A 16,436-nucleotide genomic window follows, 5' to 3' on the forward strand; every position below is an offset into this window, starting at 1 on the left:
AGGTGCAGTAAATAATTGACGGGTGTAGAAAATAATAGTCTCAAAGTAAACACGTTGACCCAATACTATCAAACCTAATTGTAAAAACAAAAAAACATAGGAACTGGTTTCAGCCGTTCTCTATATATGATGAGCATGGATAGATAAATCCATATCAAATTCATTCCTCGTTGATTATATGATTAAATATTTGTAGTCTTTAAACTGAAATTGGAATTCATTTAATTTTTAAAACTTTTATATATTTTAATTATCAAATATAAAAAATAATAAATATACTTTTTTAACTTAATTAAGTTAAATTTTTTGACATATCAGATCTATTATAATTGAAATTAAAGTAAAAATATATTAAAGGATATAAACAATTTAACTGGTAATATAAGATATGTTTGACACATCAATCAAATTTAACATAATAAAATTAAAATTATTATATTCATTTATTTCTAAAATATATCAAAATTCGGACAAGTTTTAATTTTACATTAAAATTGAGATAAAAAAAATATTTAATCCTTATATATCATTTTCATGTCATATATAATCCATATATTTTAAGCCATACGCTTTCTTTACAAAACATTTTGAACTGTGTGTTAATTCAATAGTCTTAAACATATGTTCTTTTACAGAAAATATCACTGCTAAAATTGTTACTACCTGTGATGGCTAGTGAAAAATTTTTCCTATTGACGTTAATTTTATTTTATATTTATGAATATTTTAATTTCATATCCTTAACTTTTTTTATAAAAAATATTAACTTCCTCACCCTGTTGTAAAAAATATTACAAAAATAAAAGTTCAGAAAACTGACATTTTTTTAAATTCTCTCATCCTCACACTATATATATATATATATATATATATATATATATATATATATATATATATATATATATATTACGAGTTATGTTTTTTATACATTTTTTATATTTTTTAAATGATAAAAAAATGAAAACTTAAACAATTAATTACAATAAAAAATTTAAACAAAATAGAAAATCTAGTATTTTTCTAAACATGTAAGCTTTCTATAAATAAACATGAATTGACCTTTTTAAAGAAATTATAAAAAATAGGCACTACATTGTTTAAAAACAGAGTCCTTACTATTTTCACAGTTTTATCACTACCCAACTTTAAAACCTGAAAAAAATGAGAAGAAGAACGCGTTTTCACTTTCTCTTTTCTAGACATAATTAGGTTTTGTTCTTTGATTAATCTATTCTCCAGACATTAAAAAACTTGTTGATTTAATTTCTATGCTCTAAAAAATATTATTTATTATATCTTTAAACTATATTTTTAAGTTCGTTAAGCTTTGTGGAGAAAAGTATTCGAAAAATTCAACAACAATGAGTAATAAACTGAAAATAAAATAATTTATGGTCTATTCAAGTCAAACTGAAAATTGAATATTAAAACTGGTTGTGCTGTGGGATCCAAAAACAACGACAGTTCTCTGCATCTGTCCGCAATACTGATTCACTGTTTCTCTTCTGCAAATATTCAAAACCCCGTTTGAAGAGTGTTGACATTTTCTGAATCAAGTGTGAACATTGAATTCAACAACGACCTTTCTCACATTAAACCAAGAATTTTCCTAACTTCCTCGTGCACTTTTATTTGAACTCAACTAATCAACCCATATGAAAAATAATTATGTCAAAAACACCAACCCTTCAATTAGTCGTAAGCCATGACAACATTTTCTAAAACATCATAATTTTCTTCACTGTTGTTGTAGTAACATGTGTGCAAATCTTTGTGTGGAAATTGGTTTTTAACATGTGCACAAAGAAAAAAAAACAGTGATTTGTTTGATCTAACGAAATGTATAAATAATAAATAAAGTCTAAATGTTTATTGTTTATTTCATTCAAAATGTTCTTTCTCCAAATGTCATTTTATTTTAAGTTTTTCTAAGATGGGAATAATTAAAACTGTGTTATTTTTCTTTATTATGATGGTGATCAGAAAGTAACATGAAGGTATAATTACTTGTTTGATATCCCAACTTTTTGGTTAAGTTCAGTTTCGTATTCATACTTTTAGTTTGTTCAATTTAGTACTTCAATTATATAAAGAGATTCATTTGGTTCTCTCCGTTAAGTTGGGGTTAACACCGTGTCTGTACAGGACACGTGTCAAGTCATGAAATTTTTATTTTTTATTATTATTTTTTAAAATACTTTTTAAAAACAATTAAAAACTGTCACATGTCAGTTTATCATTGTGTCACGTGGCAACTTACAATCATGACACGTGGCAGTGGTAGTAGTTTTTCCAATTTAGTATCCCAATTTTTTAAAATGATTCAATTTCGTCATCTCCAATTTGAGACCAAATTAGTAAAAAAGCTTAATTCTAACTTATATATACATGTTACAATATTTTTTATAATATATATATATATATATATATATATATCAAATCATTTCACCTAAATACTTAAATTATTTTATTTTTTACATTTAACCTTTGTAATTTTTTACACATGAAATTTTTACACCTCTAAAAAATAAAATAATTTGAATATTTAGGTGTAGTGATTTGATATATAAATTCAAAACAATTATTTTAACATGTATATATAAGTTATAATTAAACTTAATTACTAATTTGGTCTCAAATTGGAAATGACGAAATTTGATCATTTTAAAAAATTGGGTACTAAATTGAACCAAAAATTTAAATTGAGTACTAAATTGAAAACAACTATTATCACTGTCACGTGTGATTGTAAGCTGTTACGTGACACAATGATAAATTGACACGTGGCAGTTTTTAAATTTTTTGAAAAAAAAAATTAAAAATATATTTTTTAAATTAAAAAATTCTTGTTTAACACGTGTCCCTGTACGGACCCGATGTTAACTCCAACTTAACAGGGAGGACAGAATTGACTCTTTTTAGATAATTGGGTATTAAATTGAACAAACAAAAAGTATGGACACCAAATTAAACTTAACAAAAAAGTTGGAGTACCAAATTAATAATTATACCTAACATTAAAATAGATTGCGATCCAATCAAACAGTTCAATCTCTTAATATTATAGTTGCTAGTATAATAAGTTATAAACTAGTTTATTGATCATTCTTTAAAATAAAATTTTTTATTTTAAATCATTAGATAAAAATTAAGGAATAAATATTTAAAAAAGAAACATGTTAGGTAAGATCTAAGATCAAAACTGAATTTCTAACGTTATTTCAAATTTAAAGTTTTCCTGATTTCAAAAAACATAGGTGTAAGACATAAGAAAATCTCATTTTCAAGGAATATTTTTATTTTTAAAAATTGTAGTCTTAAAAACATGATAACATCTTCAATTTAAAACCTCAAAATTTATATATATTTTTTTTTGGATTTTTTTTATGGTAATCAAATTTTGTACACTTTTCATTCATATTTTAATTCTCAATCGTCTATCTCACGTATGAATTGGATTTTATCACAATAAAATATACTTATCACACCAATTTATTTAAGAATGTTTCCTCTTGTCTTAATCTTAATATTGATTTATTATCTTCATCTAAATCTAAATCTTGACTTTTTATATATTAAATCGGGAAGTTCTTGTTTTCTTATAAATTATCAACTTTCGTGCCAAGTAAAAACTATTTTAGAAGATATTATAAAAATATTCACCATAAATAAATTACAGAACACTTACATCCTAACCATTTAGTAAAAGAAAAATCATTACAGATATTTTATAAAATTTTGACATCTCAGTCCATTAAATCACTACAAAGTGACAAAATAATATCACAACAACCATTCACTTTTACACATTATCTTTTAAATAGAAAAAAAAACATTAAACTATAATTATAATACAATAACTATAATGAGTATTATTTAATATATGCATTACAAAAATAGTTGTAAAGTTGTGGTATGAGATAATGAATTGTGAATACATCGAAACTTAAAAAAAAAATTATAGTAGAGAGAAAAATATCATAAAATCCGATGATATATTCATGCAGTTTTCTATATTTATTTTCTTCAAATCTAACATTTAACATATGATAGAAGTTAAATCAAACAACATTAAAGTATAAATTGTAAACTTTTCCCAATGGAATTACATGTGAGGGCAGTCACGTAATTAACACGGTTATTAACGAAGTGAATCATTAATCTTTATTCTGTGATATCAATTCATATTATCACAAAATCCAAACAGTGATAAATTCTATAGCGATTCGATAAAATAAAATCTAATAGATTGAAGAAAATATCAATAGAAGTAATCATATAAAAATTTGTATATCTTATATAATATTTCGCTAACTTTATCGAATTATATATCCTGCGTGTTATTCTTAAAAAAAGGAAAATTACCTTTTGACAAGAAAATAAAATAGTACAATATATAGCTAAATTAAAGAAATGTCATTTTCAAAAACTTTTCAATATTTTGAAGAATATCATATTATAAGATAAGATAATTGAAGAAGATAAAAAGATTATATGAGAGTATCTCTTGATAAGAAGAAATACGAAGATTTTATACATGGGTATTTCCACTATTAAAAAAAATATTTAGGTCCTTTCACGGATTTATTTGGGATAAATTGAATTAAGAAAAATATAGATTTTAACTTTCAAAGCGAGTCAAATGATAGGTTAGTGTCCAATCTATAATATATTGTGATCTATTATAATTTATAATTTATAGTAAATATGATAATGATAATGATAATTATTTCATTATCATATTTAGATATCTATCTAAATTTTGGTTTATAAAAGAAAGCATGTGTAGCCTGAAGCAGTGAGATCAGGAAAACGCTCAGAAAATTTCCTCAATTATCACGTGTTTCAAATGTTTTCATGCCGCCAATTTCACTCCCTCCGATGATTTCAGTATTTGACGCTTCAACGAGTTCTCGTTCTTTATAAAGGAACGCAAGACATTTGTTTTCTTCGTGCTTCAAAACTGAATTCATCGTACACTGTTCTACCAAACATGAATTGGGTTCGCGGCGACTCACTCGGCAGTGGAACCTTCGCCACCGTCAACATCGCCGTGCCGGCAAACTGTTCCACTCGCTTCCCTTCTCCCGCCGCCGTCAAATCCTCTGATTCCCTCAACGCGGGTTCGCTCGAACACGAAAAGGAGATACTCGATCGCCTTGGCTCTTCCCCTTACATCATCAACTGTTTCGGCCACGATCGCACCGTCGAGAACGGCGAGGAGTTCTACAACGTCTTCCTCGAACACGCCGCCGGAGGGTCCCTCGCCGACCAGGTCAAGAAACACGGCGGAAGCCTCCCAGAGCCTTTAGTGCGGCGATGCGCTAGGTCCATCGTGGAAGGACTCAAACATATTCACCACCACGGTTTCGTTCACTGCGACGTGAAGCTCCAGAACGTTCTCGTTTTCGACAACGGCGAGGTGAAAATCGCGGACTTCGGGCTCGCCAAGGAGAAGGGGGAGAAACAGGGGAAGTGCGAGTTCAGGGGAACGCCGTTGTTTATGTCGCCGGAATCGGTGAACGACAATGAGTACGAGCCGCCGGCGGATATCTGGGCCCTGGGATGTGCCGTCGTGGAGATGGTGACCGGAAAACCCGCGTGGGACGTTAGCAACGGGTCGAGTATTTGGTCATTGTTGATTCGGATTGGTATGGGAGAAGAATTGCCAAAGATTCCAGAAGAATTGTCGCAAGAGGGAAAGGACTTTTTGGAAAAGTGCTTTGTTAAGGATCCCAAGAACAGGTGGAGCGCTGAGATGCTTCTGAAGCACCCTTTCATCAAAGTTGACTCATTTTCATTCGAGAAAGTTCATGAGCCATTGCCGTCACCGGCGCCGTCACCAAGGACCCATTTCGATTTTCCTGACTGGACTTCCACCGCAACGGCTTCGCTCCCGTCTTCCGTGGATTCCGACGAGCGGCCCGGATGGTCGTGTTCTCCGGAGAGTCGTCTCCGGCGGCTTGTCACCGATAAGAGACCGGAGAATTGGTCAGAATCGGATGGCTGGATCAGTGTTAGGTGAAGTTCTTGGAAGTGTTGCTGGTTCTGTGTTTACAAACAAAAACCATCACATTCGTTCATTCTTTTTAATTCATTAGTTTGTGAATTAAGCAGGCACATGATACCATTACTTTCGTCACCTTTGGCAAAATGTACATATATAATTTTGTTCTGAACTCCTTCAAGTCGATTTTGGATCGTTATGAATGATACATTTTTCATTAGATGATAATCTAAAAGTGCAAATATATAAATAAATAAACATTTGCATTAAAATATTTAATACCCATAATAAAAATCAATTGAATGTCGCAAACTTATTTAAACAAAAATAATTTGATTTTCTCAAAATTGTAGATTCATGAATTTTGATTCACGTAAATTTAATTCTTTAACTTCAACAATCATAAGGTACCCATATAAACCAACTAGGAGCACTACACCAACATGTTTAAAAACCATTATTTAGAGATTCACCTCCTAGGAGAAACCTAGCTTTTCCGACATCTCCCACAAATATTTTTGTGAAAACCATATATATTTGGTTTTTATCAACAACAACATATGGTAGTTGTAATATTGCAAAAGATATTAATTCTTTTTAACTCCTGAACTCTCACTATTGTACAAATATTACATTACCATGTAATACAACATTCTTACCATATAATGCAACATTTTTATCTGTACACGTAAATGTATAGTTCATATTTCAATTACATATATAACAAAAGTCCTGATTGATTTGTTATTGTTGTGTCATTTAGCTTGTGCTTCTCGACGTCAACCGGTACTGTATCAGTTAATAAAAAAATGTTATTTTTACAATTGTTTAAATAATCAAATATAGGTATAAAGAACAAATTAGTGAAGACAAAAGGTTATATCTAAAGAACTAAATCTTATATCAGTCTCTTTCTATAACGACTCGGGAAGGATTCAATTTATCCATGTTAAAATAAATCATCATTTTTGGCACATGAGTAAATTTAAGAAGCACATGATTAAAATAATTTCTCGTTTTTTGTGCTTAAATTTTTAATATGCGTGATTTTATTTATGAAGGTAATAATATAACAAGTTACATGTGATAGTTGGCTTAAATTGAATACTGTGGGTCGTCTTTGTTTAGTTCCATGTATCGGTAATTTTAGAGATAATAGGAGTGAATAATGAGTAGTTTTTCAACTATTTTAGGAGTGTAAAATTTTATTTATACTATATTTATAATAATCATTTATACTTTAGAACATGTTTTTAAGGAATTTTTTAAATATTTTAGTCGGAGAATGATTTTACTTTAATTTATTATGTTTATTAAATAAAAAAGTGTTTATATTTTTGTAAATATACGTAGTTTAAAAATTTTCATATTCTTTTATTCTTTTGTGAGAGAAATCATGCTAATAAATTAATTAATTTAACTTTTATTCATAAGAAATCATACAAATGATTTATTTTTGTGTACTTATTTAGATAGTTTCATAATAAATATAATTTGTATATGTTTAGTGAGGTGTAATTTTTATCATGTGTGTAGTGTGATCTCTACATTTTCTGTTATTTTATCTATTTTTTTAATAAATTTTTATGTGGTGAAAAATAATTAATAGGTTTTGGTTTGTTAATATATCTAACATGTTATAGTTTATAATAATATCAAACCTTATTAAAAATTTAAGTGTGATATGATATGCAGATAAAATAGTTGAGACGATAGAAAAAAAAGTTAAATGTTTTTATATATTTAAAGGATTTAATACTATCTAATATTATGATTCAAAGATGAAAATCTTAATATATTTTAATTTCAAATTAAAATTTATATTCCTAGATCAAAATTTAAGAGAATTTACCGTAAGTGGAAGGATGTAATTAATGTTTCGAAATAAGAGTTTATAAATGGATGAAAATTTATCTACTTCGAAAACGAGGATATTTAATTAACTTTTAAAATGTGAGAATTGCAATATTTATTTGAAGAAATTATCAAAAACTAAAAATTATCTTATATTATAATTTAAAATGTGTATTACAATTATAAAATAGATATTTTTTATATATGTAAGGTTATTTTAATAGCACGTGTATCGTAAAAATATATATCATTTATTATAAATCTAATAATTATTTATTTTATATAAAGATAAACATTTCTCTTTGTGCCTTATGTATGTTTCTTTCAAAATTGATCTATTGATATCTTTTTCAAAAGGTGATGGAATTAAATTCATTTAAAATAAATAAAATATAAATGTAGGAAATTATTTTTTATTAAGTACAGCATAATTTTACACACTATCATAATAAAATAATTTTAAGCATATTTTTAAAGTAATGATTATAAAGGAATGACAACAAGACCATATATGTGTAATTTTGATTATATTTTGAAAAAAAATATGTGTATCATCCTTGTTCTTGTATCGGACGAGTAGTCGTAGCAGCACTCATATTTTAGTTTACACGATTTCAAATATTAATTAAATACTTTTTATAAACATAAAAAACTATATTAATAAAACATGATATTTAAAATTTCAAAATAATTACAATACTTTTTATTTAATTTAATGTTGTTAAAAAATACTTTGAAGATTTAGTGAATATTAATCAAGTTTAATTATTTATTCTCGAAGAAAGAATGAAAAATTATGTGTAGCAAAAGAAAAAAAATCTTTAAATAAAACAAAATTAAAGAAAAAATAAATAATTTTTTTAGGCTTTTTAATAAATTAAAAAATTGCACTATTACTCGAAATTGATAACGAGATACTTTCACGTGAAAATAAATAAAAAACATAAAAAAATCAACAAAAATTACTAAAGATGTTTGTTAAAAATAATATAATTCAATAAATTCATATTATATTTTAAAAATACAATATTATTTTAAAAATACTCAATAATTTAAGAATATTTTAATAATTTAAACTGTAAAAAAATCAAGGAGAAATATAAAAATAAAACAAATATCTAAATATTTTATTGTCCTGCAAAATGTTAAAATTTGAATATCATTAATATTCACTAGCGAACACACAAGCGCTATCGCGCCTCTATACGATTTTTTAAATATAAATAATCATATGTTAGTAGGTGATAATGATACAATGTAATTAAGTTAATATATAAAATATATTTATATTTATTAAAAATAAAGTGAAATGAATAGAGAAATTAATTGTTGATGAATAAAAAGAAAGATAAACAATTTTATAAAAAATATGTAAAAATAACCATTAATTTAAAAAAAGTTAAATAAATAATTATATTAAAAATGATAGAATTGATATTATGAAATATGAACACAAAATAAGAAATCCTCTTTATATATTGTTATAGATATCAATATCCATATCGTACTAATTTAATAAAAAAATCATCTATAAAAGTTATCATATATATATATATATAATAGAATATATTTATTTGACATATATGTAATACTTTATAATTTCATCATAAAACTAAAACTTATGGTCATTACACGGTAATTGTACTCTATTTCAAATACATGGGGCTGAACTCACTTTTCTTAATCGTTGCTATGTACTTTTTATAAAGTGTGTAATAAGCCACCCATCGTATCAATGGAAGACTATTTGAAGTAGTTTTTCTAAGTTTTAAATTTAAACTTTAGTATCGATATTATAAATTAAAGTATTTGGACCATCTAACAAATTAGTTATGGATGGAAACAAATTTATTCTTCTGTAGTTTTACTCTCTCAATTATTGACCTCCTCACATATGGATTGCTCTTAACAACTGCAAGACCATTGAATTTTTGGGTTAGAGAAGACCAATTGAAAGTGGAAATTAGTTAGGTGGGCTTAAATAGGTTTGTTAGATAAAACAGGAAAGCAAAACAGTAAAAAATGAACACGTTTTATTAATTTTTATTTATTTTCCTGAACAAAAACATTTTTAACTTTATTTTGTTTTTTATTCACTTTCTCTTACTATTTTAATTTTCACCTTCTTTTCATGAAATCAATTAGTTGTACTTCCAATTTCGATCCTATAATTCATAGAATTTGTAATTTTGATCTCCAAATCTGTTTTTCATAGTTTTTAGTCTCTAAATTAATTAGTTAATTGTACTTATATTATCTCAATTTCTTAGATGTTAATTAATTCTGACGAGGCTATGGACGAATGAATTATAATATATTTTTTTTAATTTAATTATGTGTGAAGGTTTTATATGATGTGTTCTTTTGTGAAGGATGAAGGATGAATTTAAGAACGAGTGTATCGGTGAATTTGAATGAATTTAAAAATTAATTTTATGTTATTTCTTTTAAATGATTTGAAAGTGAAAATGGATGAATGGAATGAAGTTTATAAATGATTTGACTATTGTTATAGATAAAAAAAAATAGATAACAAAAAAATATTAATAGACATCAAATACTTTATATGACACTTTCTATTTAACACAAAATCTATAACACTATTTATTGAATTCAAATATTGTTCAATATATTTTAATGCATACGCAACCATGCGTAACATTACCTGTGCAACTAATATTATGCACAATTATAATTTTCGGTATAAGTGTGTAATTATATTAAAATCATCAACTACAACTTCAGCTTCAAAATATAACATATCTAATTCTTTTTCCATTTAAATTACCTTAAACAAATACAAACATTATTACATAAAAAAAATAAAGACGATGCTACATTCGTTTATAATTTATATGCAGTTACCCTTAGTCATAAATATAATTATCCTTGGCCACGAATACAATTTTTTATACCATAAAAAAATTATTTCAATTCCTTAACAAAGTCATTCAAAATTTCCAAAAACTACACTACAAATTTAGAACAACTATTTCCAATAATTTCAAATTTTGTCTCACTCATGCAACTCAATAATGTACATAAAATATACAATTTCATTGAAAAATCAAAATTTAATTACTATCCATTACTAATACACAATTTTAACAAATTATATAATGGTTCGATTTGTAACGTCCTATTTAATTTATAAACGCAATTAAAGGAAATGCCACATATATGCAGTCCTGGGGTTCTCAACATCACCCCTACAAAACTGGGCACACCACGATGCCAACAAAAACAGGATAACTGTTTAACTAAAAGTTTACAATCTAATAACCACGAATACAGGGGCATAGCCCTAAAGAAAGCATGAAGGAAGGAAGTATAAGATCCATCCCAGCTGACTAAGTAGCGGAATCGCCATTCCCTTGTTGACCACGAGAACCTCGCCCATCTGCTCCCATCAATCAAATTGATGATCATCGCAAGGAAGAACAGCCACATACAACACAACCATGCAACGAAACGGGTAAGCTAGAGCCAACAACATAATCATCATACAGTCAAATGTATTTTCATCATCTCATATCCATATAACAACCAAGCATGTTATGACTCTTCATTCAATACACTACGACTCGACTCGACTCATCCGGATATGTATAACTTGGTCGGATTCAGCGAATGCTTGCACTTGTGGTGGATATCTCTGCTCGACCCTGAGCTGCTCGATCCTGAGCCATGTGTTACAAGTGTTACGATGAATCAAATCTCCCTCACCACAAGGTTAGCCCTTACTGGATTTCAGGCCTCCTGCTACTCTCACCACAGGGGTCAGTCCGCTCTAGGTGAGACTAATTGGCTCCTCAGAGTGTCAGGATGCAACCTTACATTGAATCCTTACCTAGTTATACAGATGGGGCACCACCATGGACACCCACTAACAGGGGCCATGGAATTACGTCCCGACCACTGAAGCGTAGCCCGGAGGTCTCACCTAGAGACCCCAAGGAATTACACGCTGACACGGACCAACATTTATAGAACAACAGTAGGAGAACAGCAAAATCATGTTTACAATTCCATACCCATCCATGAGATTTATTCCTCATACGCATCACATTTTGAATCCATACATCAGATCATCACCATCCCATGAGTCTAGGGTCTCATATCATGTCAATACCATGTTCCTTTAGTTTCAAACCACACATGCATCTCACATGCCAAGTTCCCACAACACTCATCATTCATCATTTATGAATCATGTCACGCATACATAGCAATCCATCATATATATAGGCACACACACCTCGACATACAAGCATACCCGAGCAATTTCCACTCACACCATCACATAGTAGTACAATAGAATACACTTCAGCCACCAAAAGACATAAAAACCCCAAACTAATCGCATCCTCGCTCAGACCGTCGCTCAGGCTGAGGAGTCTCGCCCAGGCGAGAGTCTCTCGCTCAGGCGAGTCCTATCCGCCTAGGCGAGAGTTCGCGAATTTGGAACAGGGGCCTCCACACGTTCTCGCTTAGGCGAGACGCTCGCTTGCTCGAAATTGAGCGAGTCGCCTAGGCGACCATCTGTGTGAGAAGGCCAAGGCGAGCCTCTGCTCGCCTCGCCTGGGCGAGACGTGCTCGCCTGGGCGAGTTTAACAGTCCTCGATATTGCCATGCCTGTAAAAGACGTATTTTGCACAAACCAACAACACACCAACCATTTTAAGCGATCTCCACAACATACAGGTCAAGAATCATAAGGTGTACCGCAAAACAGTTTATAACCACAGCCATAGTGAGGTTCTAGCTTCCCGTACCTGGACAAGCTAGCTGAAACCTCGACACCCTAAACTGTGGAGGACGAACAACTTTTAGGAATGGACTCGAAGCTGGAAAACGAAGTGAGAATGGGTCAGTTTAGAACCCTAACAACAACTTACGAAAAACAGACCAAGGAAAGGAAACTACGAGTCCGAGAGCACTTACGTGAGCTAAGAACGGCCAAACGGAAGGTGGACTGTCAACACGGTGGAACCCTAACGGAGAGAGTGCGACTGCGGCTCTAAGCACCAAGGTAGGTGAAATCTGAAAAGTGGGGAACTAGGTCAGACTCGGGTGGCTTTATCTTTTGGGCCAGCCCTAAGGCCCAATAGCTAAAGGGCAGCCCTTAAAGCTTTAGGACATGAAAAGTAAGGTGGATTTTCATGGGTCTTACACGATTTACATTAAAAAAAACACAATAAAATAAAAAAAAAACATGTATAATAATAAGGAATAAAAATATTTTAAAAATAGTGATACAATATAAAATTATAAAAGTAATTGTAGCTATTTCTCATAAACTAATGATAAACTAATGATGAATGAAACTTAAAGTGTTTCTAACAATGCATATTCATTTTTTTTTCACATTTTAAATAGTATGGCATTCACATTATTTTTCTAAAATATATAATTCAATTTTTTGTTTAGAAAATTTTCATTTTTTTTTAATTTCATCATTTTTAAATTTGTTTGGTCAATATGTTATTTTTTATTTTTAAGTATTAAATAAAAAAGAAATTATCATTTAATCTATAACAATATAGAAAGAAAATACCCTATTTTGTGTCCATATTTCGTTATTCCAAATTTACCCTTAATTATTATTTTAAAAATTAATTATTTTATAAATAGTTTACTTTTAACTATCTGAAAATTTCTTTTGCCTTCAACAATTGTTTTAAAAACTTCGTACATATTTTATTTTTCTAATTTTACATTTAAAAACTATTTTTAAAATTCATTATATATTCTTTATTGAACGGAATTGAACTGAACTAAATCAAATTGAACCGAATCGAATTGAATCGAATCGAATAAAGACCGAACCAAACCAAACCATGTCCAACCAAACTGGATTGAACCGAACCAGACTGGACCGAATCGAACCGCACTGAACCGAACCGGACTAGATCAAACTGAACCGAACCAAATCGTATCGGACCGAACCGAACCGAACTGAACCGAACTAAACCACATTGAACTGAACCTAATTGCACTGAACCAAACCAAACCAGATCGATTCGAACAGAACCTAATCAAACCGAACCAAATTGAAACTAACTGAATTGAACCGAATTGAACTGAACTGAACATAAACACTCTTTACTTTTGCTGAATTTTTAAACCCTTTCAAAAAAATAGGAAAAAATTTAAGGAAAAACTTTACACTTTCATAATTAATTAATATAAAGCAAAATGAGAGTCGCTTTGTAATGTACGTAAAAAATGTCACACCCAAAAGTTTTTCAGGACCAACACCACAATCGTAGGTCCTTCTTAAATAATTGAAACATAATGCTTATCCCAAATTAAATATAGCAAATGTATAAAAAATAACATAAACAAACTATATACTTTCAATAAAAACAACACTCAAAGGACAAACTTAGATTGGTTTGTATTCACCTTTCATGAAAATAACTATTTTGTCAGAGTGAATAACATAGAGTTCTGAAATTGGTAAAAGCCTAAATATTTAAGAAAAATATTATAAGATGATGAAACAAAATTATTATTTTTTTCTTTCACATTTAATTTTTATTATAAATAGTTTATTTTTTTTTGTTACTTTAATATAATACAAATAATCATAGTTAAGTTTAGTTAGACAAATTTTTTTCATCTATAACAATATATAAATAGATACCCTCTTTTGTGTCTATATTTCATTATTTCAATTTTACCTTTAATTGTTATTTTAAAAATTAATTATTTTATAAATAGTATACTTCTAAACGTTAGCCTATAAACCTCTTTTGTCTTTAACAGTTGTTTTAAAAAAATTTCATATGTACGTATTTTATTTTTTTAATTTTACATTTAACAACTATTTTAAAAATTCATTATATATTCTTTATTGAACTGAACTGAACCAAACCGAATCGGACCAGACCGAACTAAACCGAACTGAACTGGACTGAACCAAATCGAACCGCATTGAACCTAACCGCACTAAATCAAACCGGATCAAACAAAACCGGACCAAATCGAATTGAATTGAACCTAACCGAATTGAATTGAATCGAATTGAACGAAACTGAACTTAAATACTCTTTAGTTTTGTTGAATTTTAAAACACCTTCAACAAAGGATGGGAAAATTTAAGGGAAAATTTTACACTTTCATAATTAAATAATATAGAGCAAAATGAGAGTCATTTTTGTAATGTGCGTAAAAAATGTCACACCCAAAAGTTTTTTTAACACCAACACCACAATCGTGAGGTCTCTCTTAAATAATTGAAACATAATGTTTTTCTTCTTCAAATTAGATATAACAAGTGTGTAAACAATAACATAAACAAATTGTATACTTTCAATAAAAAAAAACATTAAAAGGACAAACTTAAATTGGTTTGTATTCACCTTTCACACAAATAACTTAATTATTTTGTCAAAGTGAATAACATAAAGTTCCAAAATTGGTAAAAGCCTAGATATTTAAGAAAAATATATTATAAGACCATGAAAAAAAAGTTGGAATGGGAGTAGTGAAACAACGAGTATAAAAAATGAGAAAAATGTAAAAGACATATAAGAGAATGATAAAATGTTAGTTAGAGTTAAGGTTCAAACAAAAACATACCAATTGGGTGGAGTGTGAGGTGTTAGAATTGCAATGGAGGTGGTAGAGCGGGATGACGAGAACAAGATGGCATGACCTTATATAGTAGTGATGGGGATGAGAAGCTCACGACCATTGTCTCAATGGTGGTGATTGAATTAAAAAATGGAGTGTGCGCGGTATTTAAGATAAGAGGTCATTGAATAAAAATGAGAAAATAAAATACATAATTCAATTAGTGATCAGTTAACCGATAGAAGTTCATTTTTTCAAAAATAAAAGATAAAACAATACTGTTTAATTTTTATTATTTGTTTACTTTAATATTTAATTTTTTTGATAACTCATATTTTTTATTTCACATATTTTCACAGTTCAAATTCATGTTGATTTAAAAGTATGAAAAAATAATATTCAAACACATGCATCAATTTTTTTTTCTATTAAATTATAATTTATGTAAATTAAAGTATGATTTGTGCTGTATATATTTAAGTTTGTCAAGAAAATAATTTATATACATTGAAAAAAAAAATCTAGATGTTACATTATTTAAGAGAACATTATTTATACATAGAGAAATATAATTAGTTTTGACCGACTTTTATGTCCACTTTTGTATTCTATTCAATATATAAAGAGAATTTTATCTTTTCTGTCCACATTTTATTTTCTAATTTTATCATTAATTATTATTTAAAAAATTTATTATTTTATAATTAATTTATCTTTAATCATTTATTTTAAATCTCTTTTATTTTGATGGTTATTTGAATTTCTTTTCATATAATTATTTTATTTAATAACTATTTTAAAATTTATTATATATATTTTAAAAATAAATATTATTGATCTTAACTTTAAGAGATAAATATAAAACAGGTAAATATTTAGAAAAAAATGGGATTATTTTATTAAAAAATATTAAAACAACAAGAAAATTTTGTATCAGAATGGATAACTTAAAATGACTCTGAATACTGGTTCGAGAAAGCGCGCCAAAATTGGA

General features: G+C 28.3%; 1 protein-coding gene across 1 annotated transcript; it reads left to right on the forward strand.

The window, feature by feature from the left end:
* Nucleotides 1–4,818: 4,818 nt before the first annotated feature.
* Nucleotides 4,819–6,235, forward strand: LOC114173158 (mitogen-activated protein kinase kinase kinase 17-like). Its single transcript, XM_028057404.1, has one exon. It carries the CDS (start codon nt 4,994–4,996, stop codon nt 6,023–6,025), a length of 1,032 nt encoding a protein of 343 aa, XP_027913205.1. The 5' UTR covers nt 4,819–4,993; the 3' UTR covers nt 6,026–6,235.
* Nucleotides 6,236–16,436: the final 10,201 nt, after the last annotated feature.

This window comes from Vigna unguiculata, chromosome 2 (assembly GCF_004118075.2).
Source record: "Vigna unguiculata cultivar IT97K-499-35 chromosome 2, ASM411807v1, whole genome shotgun sequence".
Taxonomy (NCBI): Eukaryota; Viridiplantae; Streptophyta; class Magnoliopsida; order Fabales; family Fabaceae; genus Vigna; species Vigna unguiculata.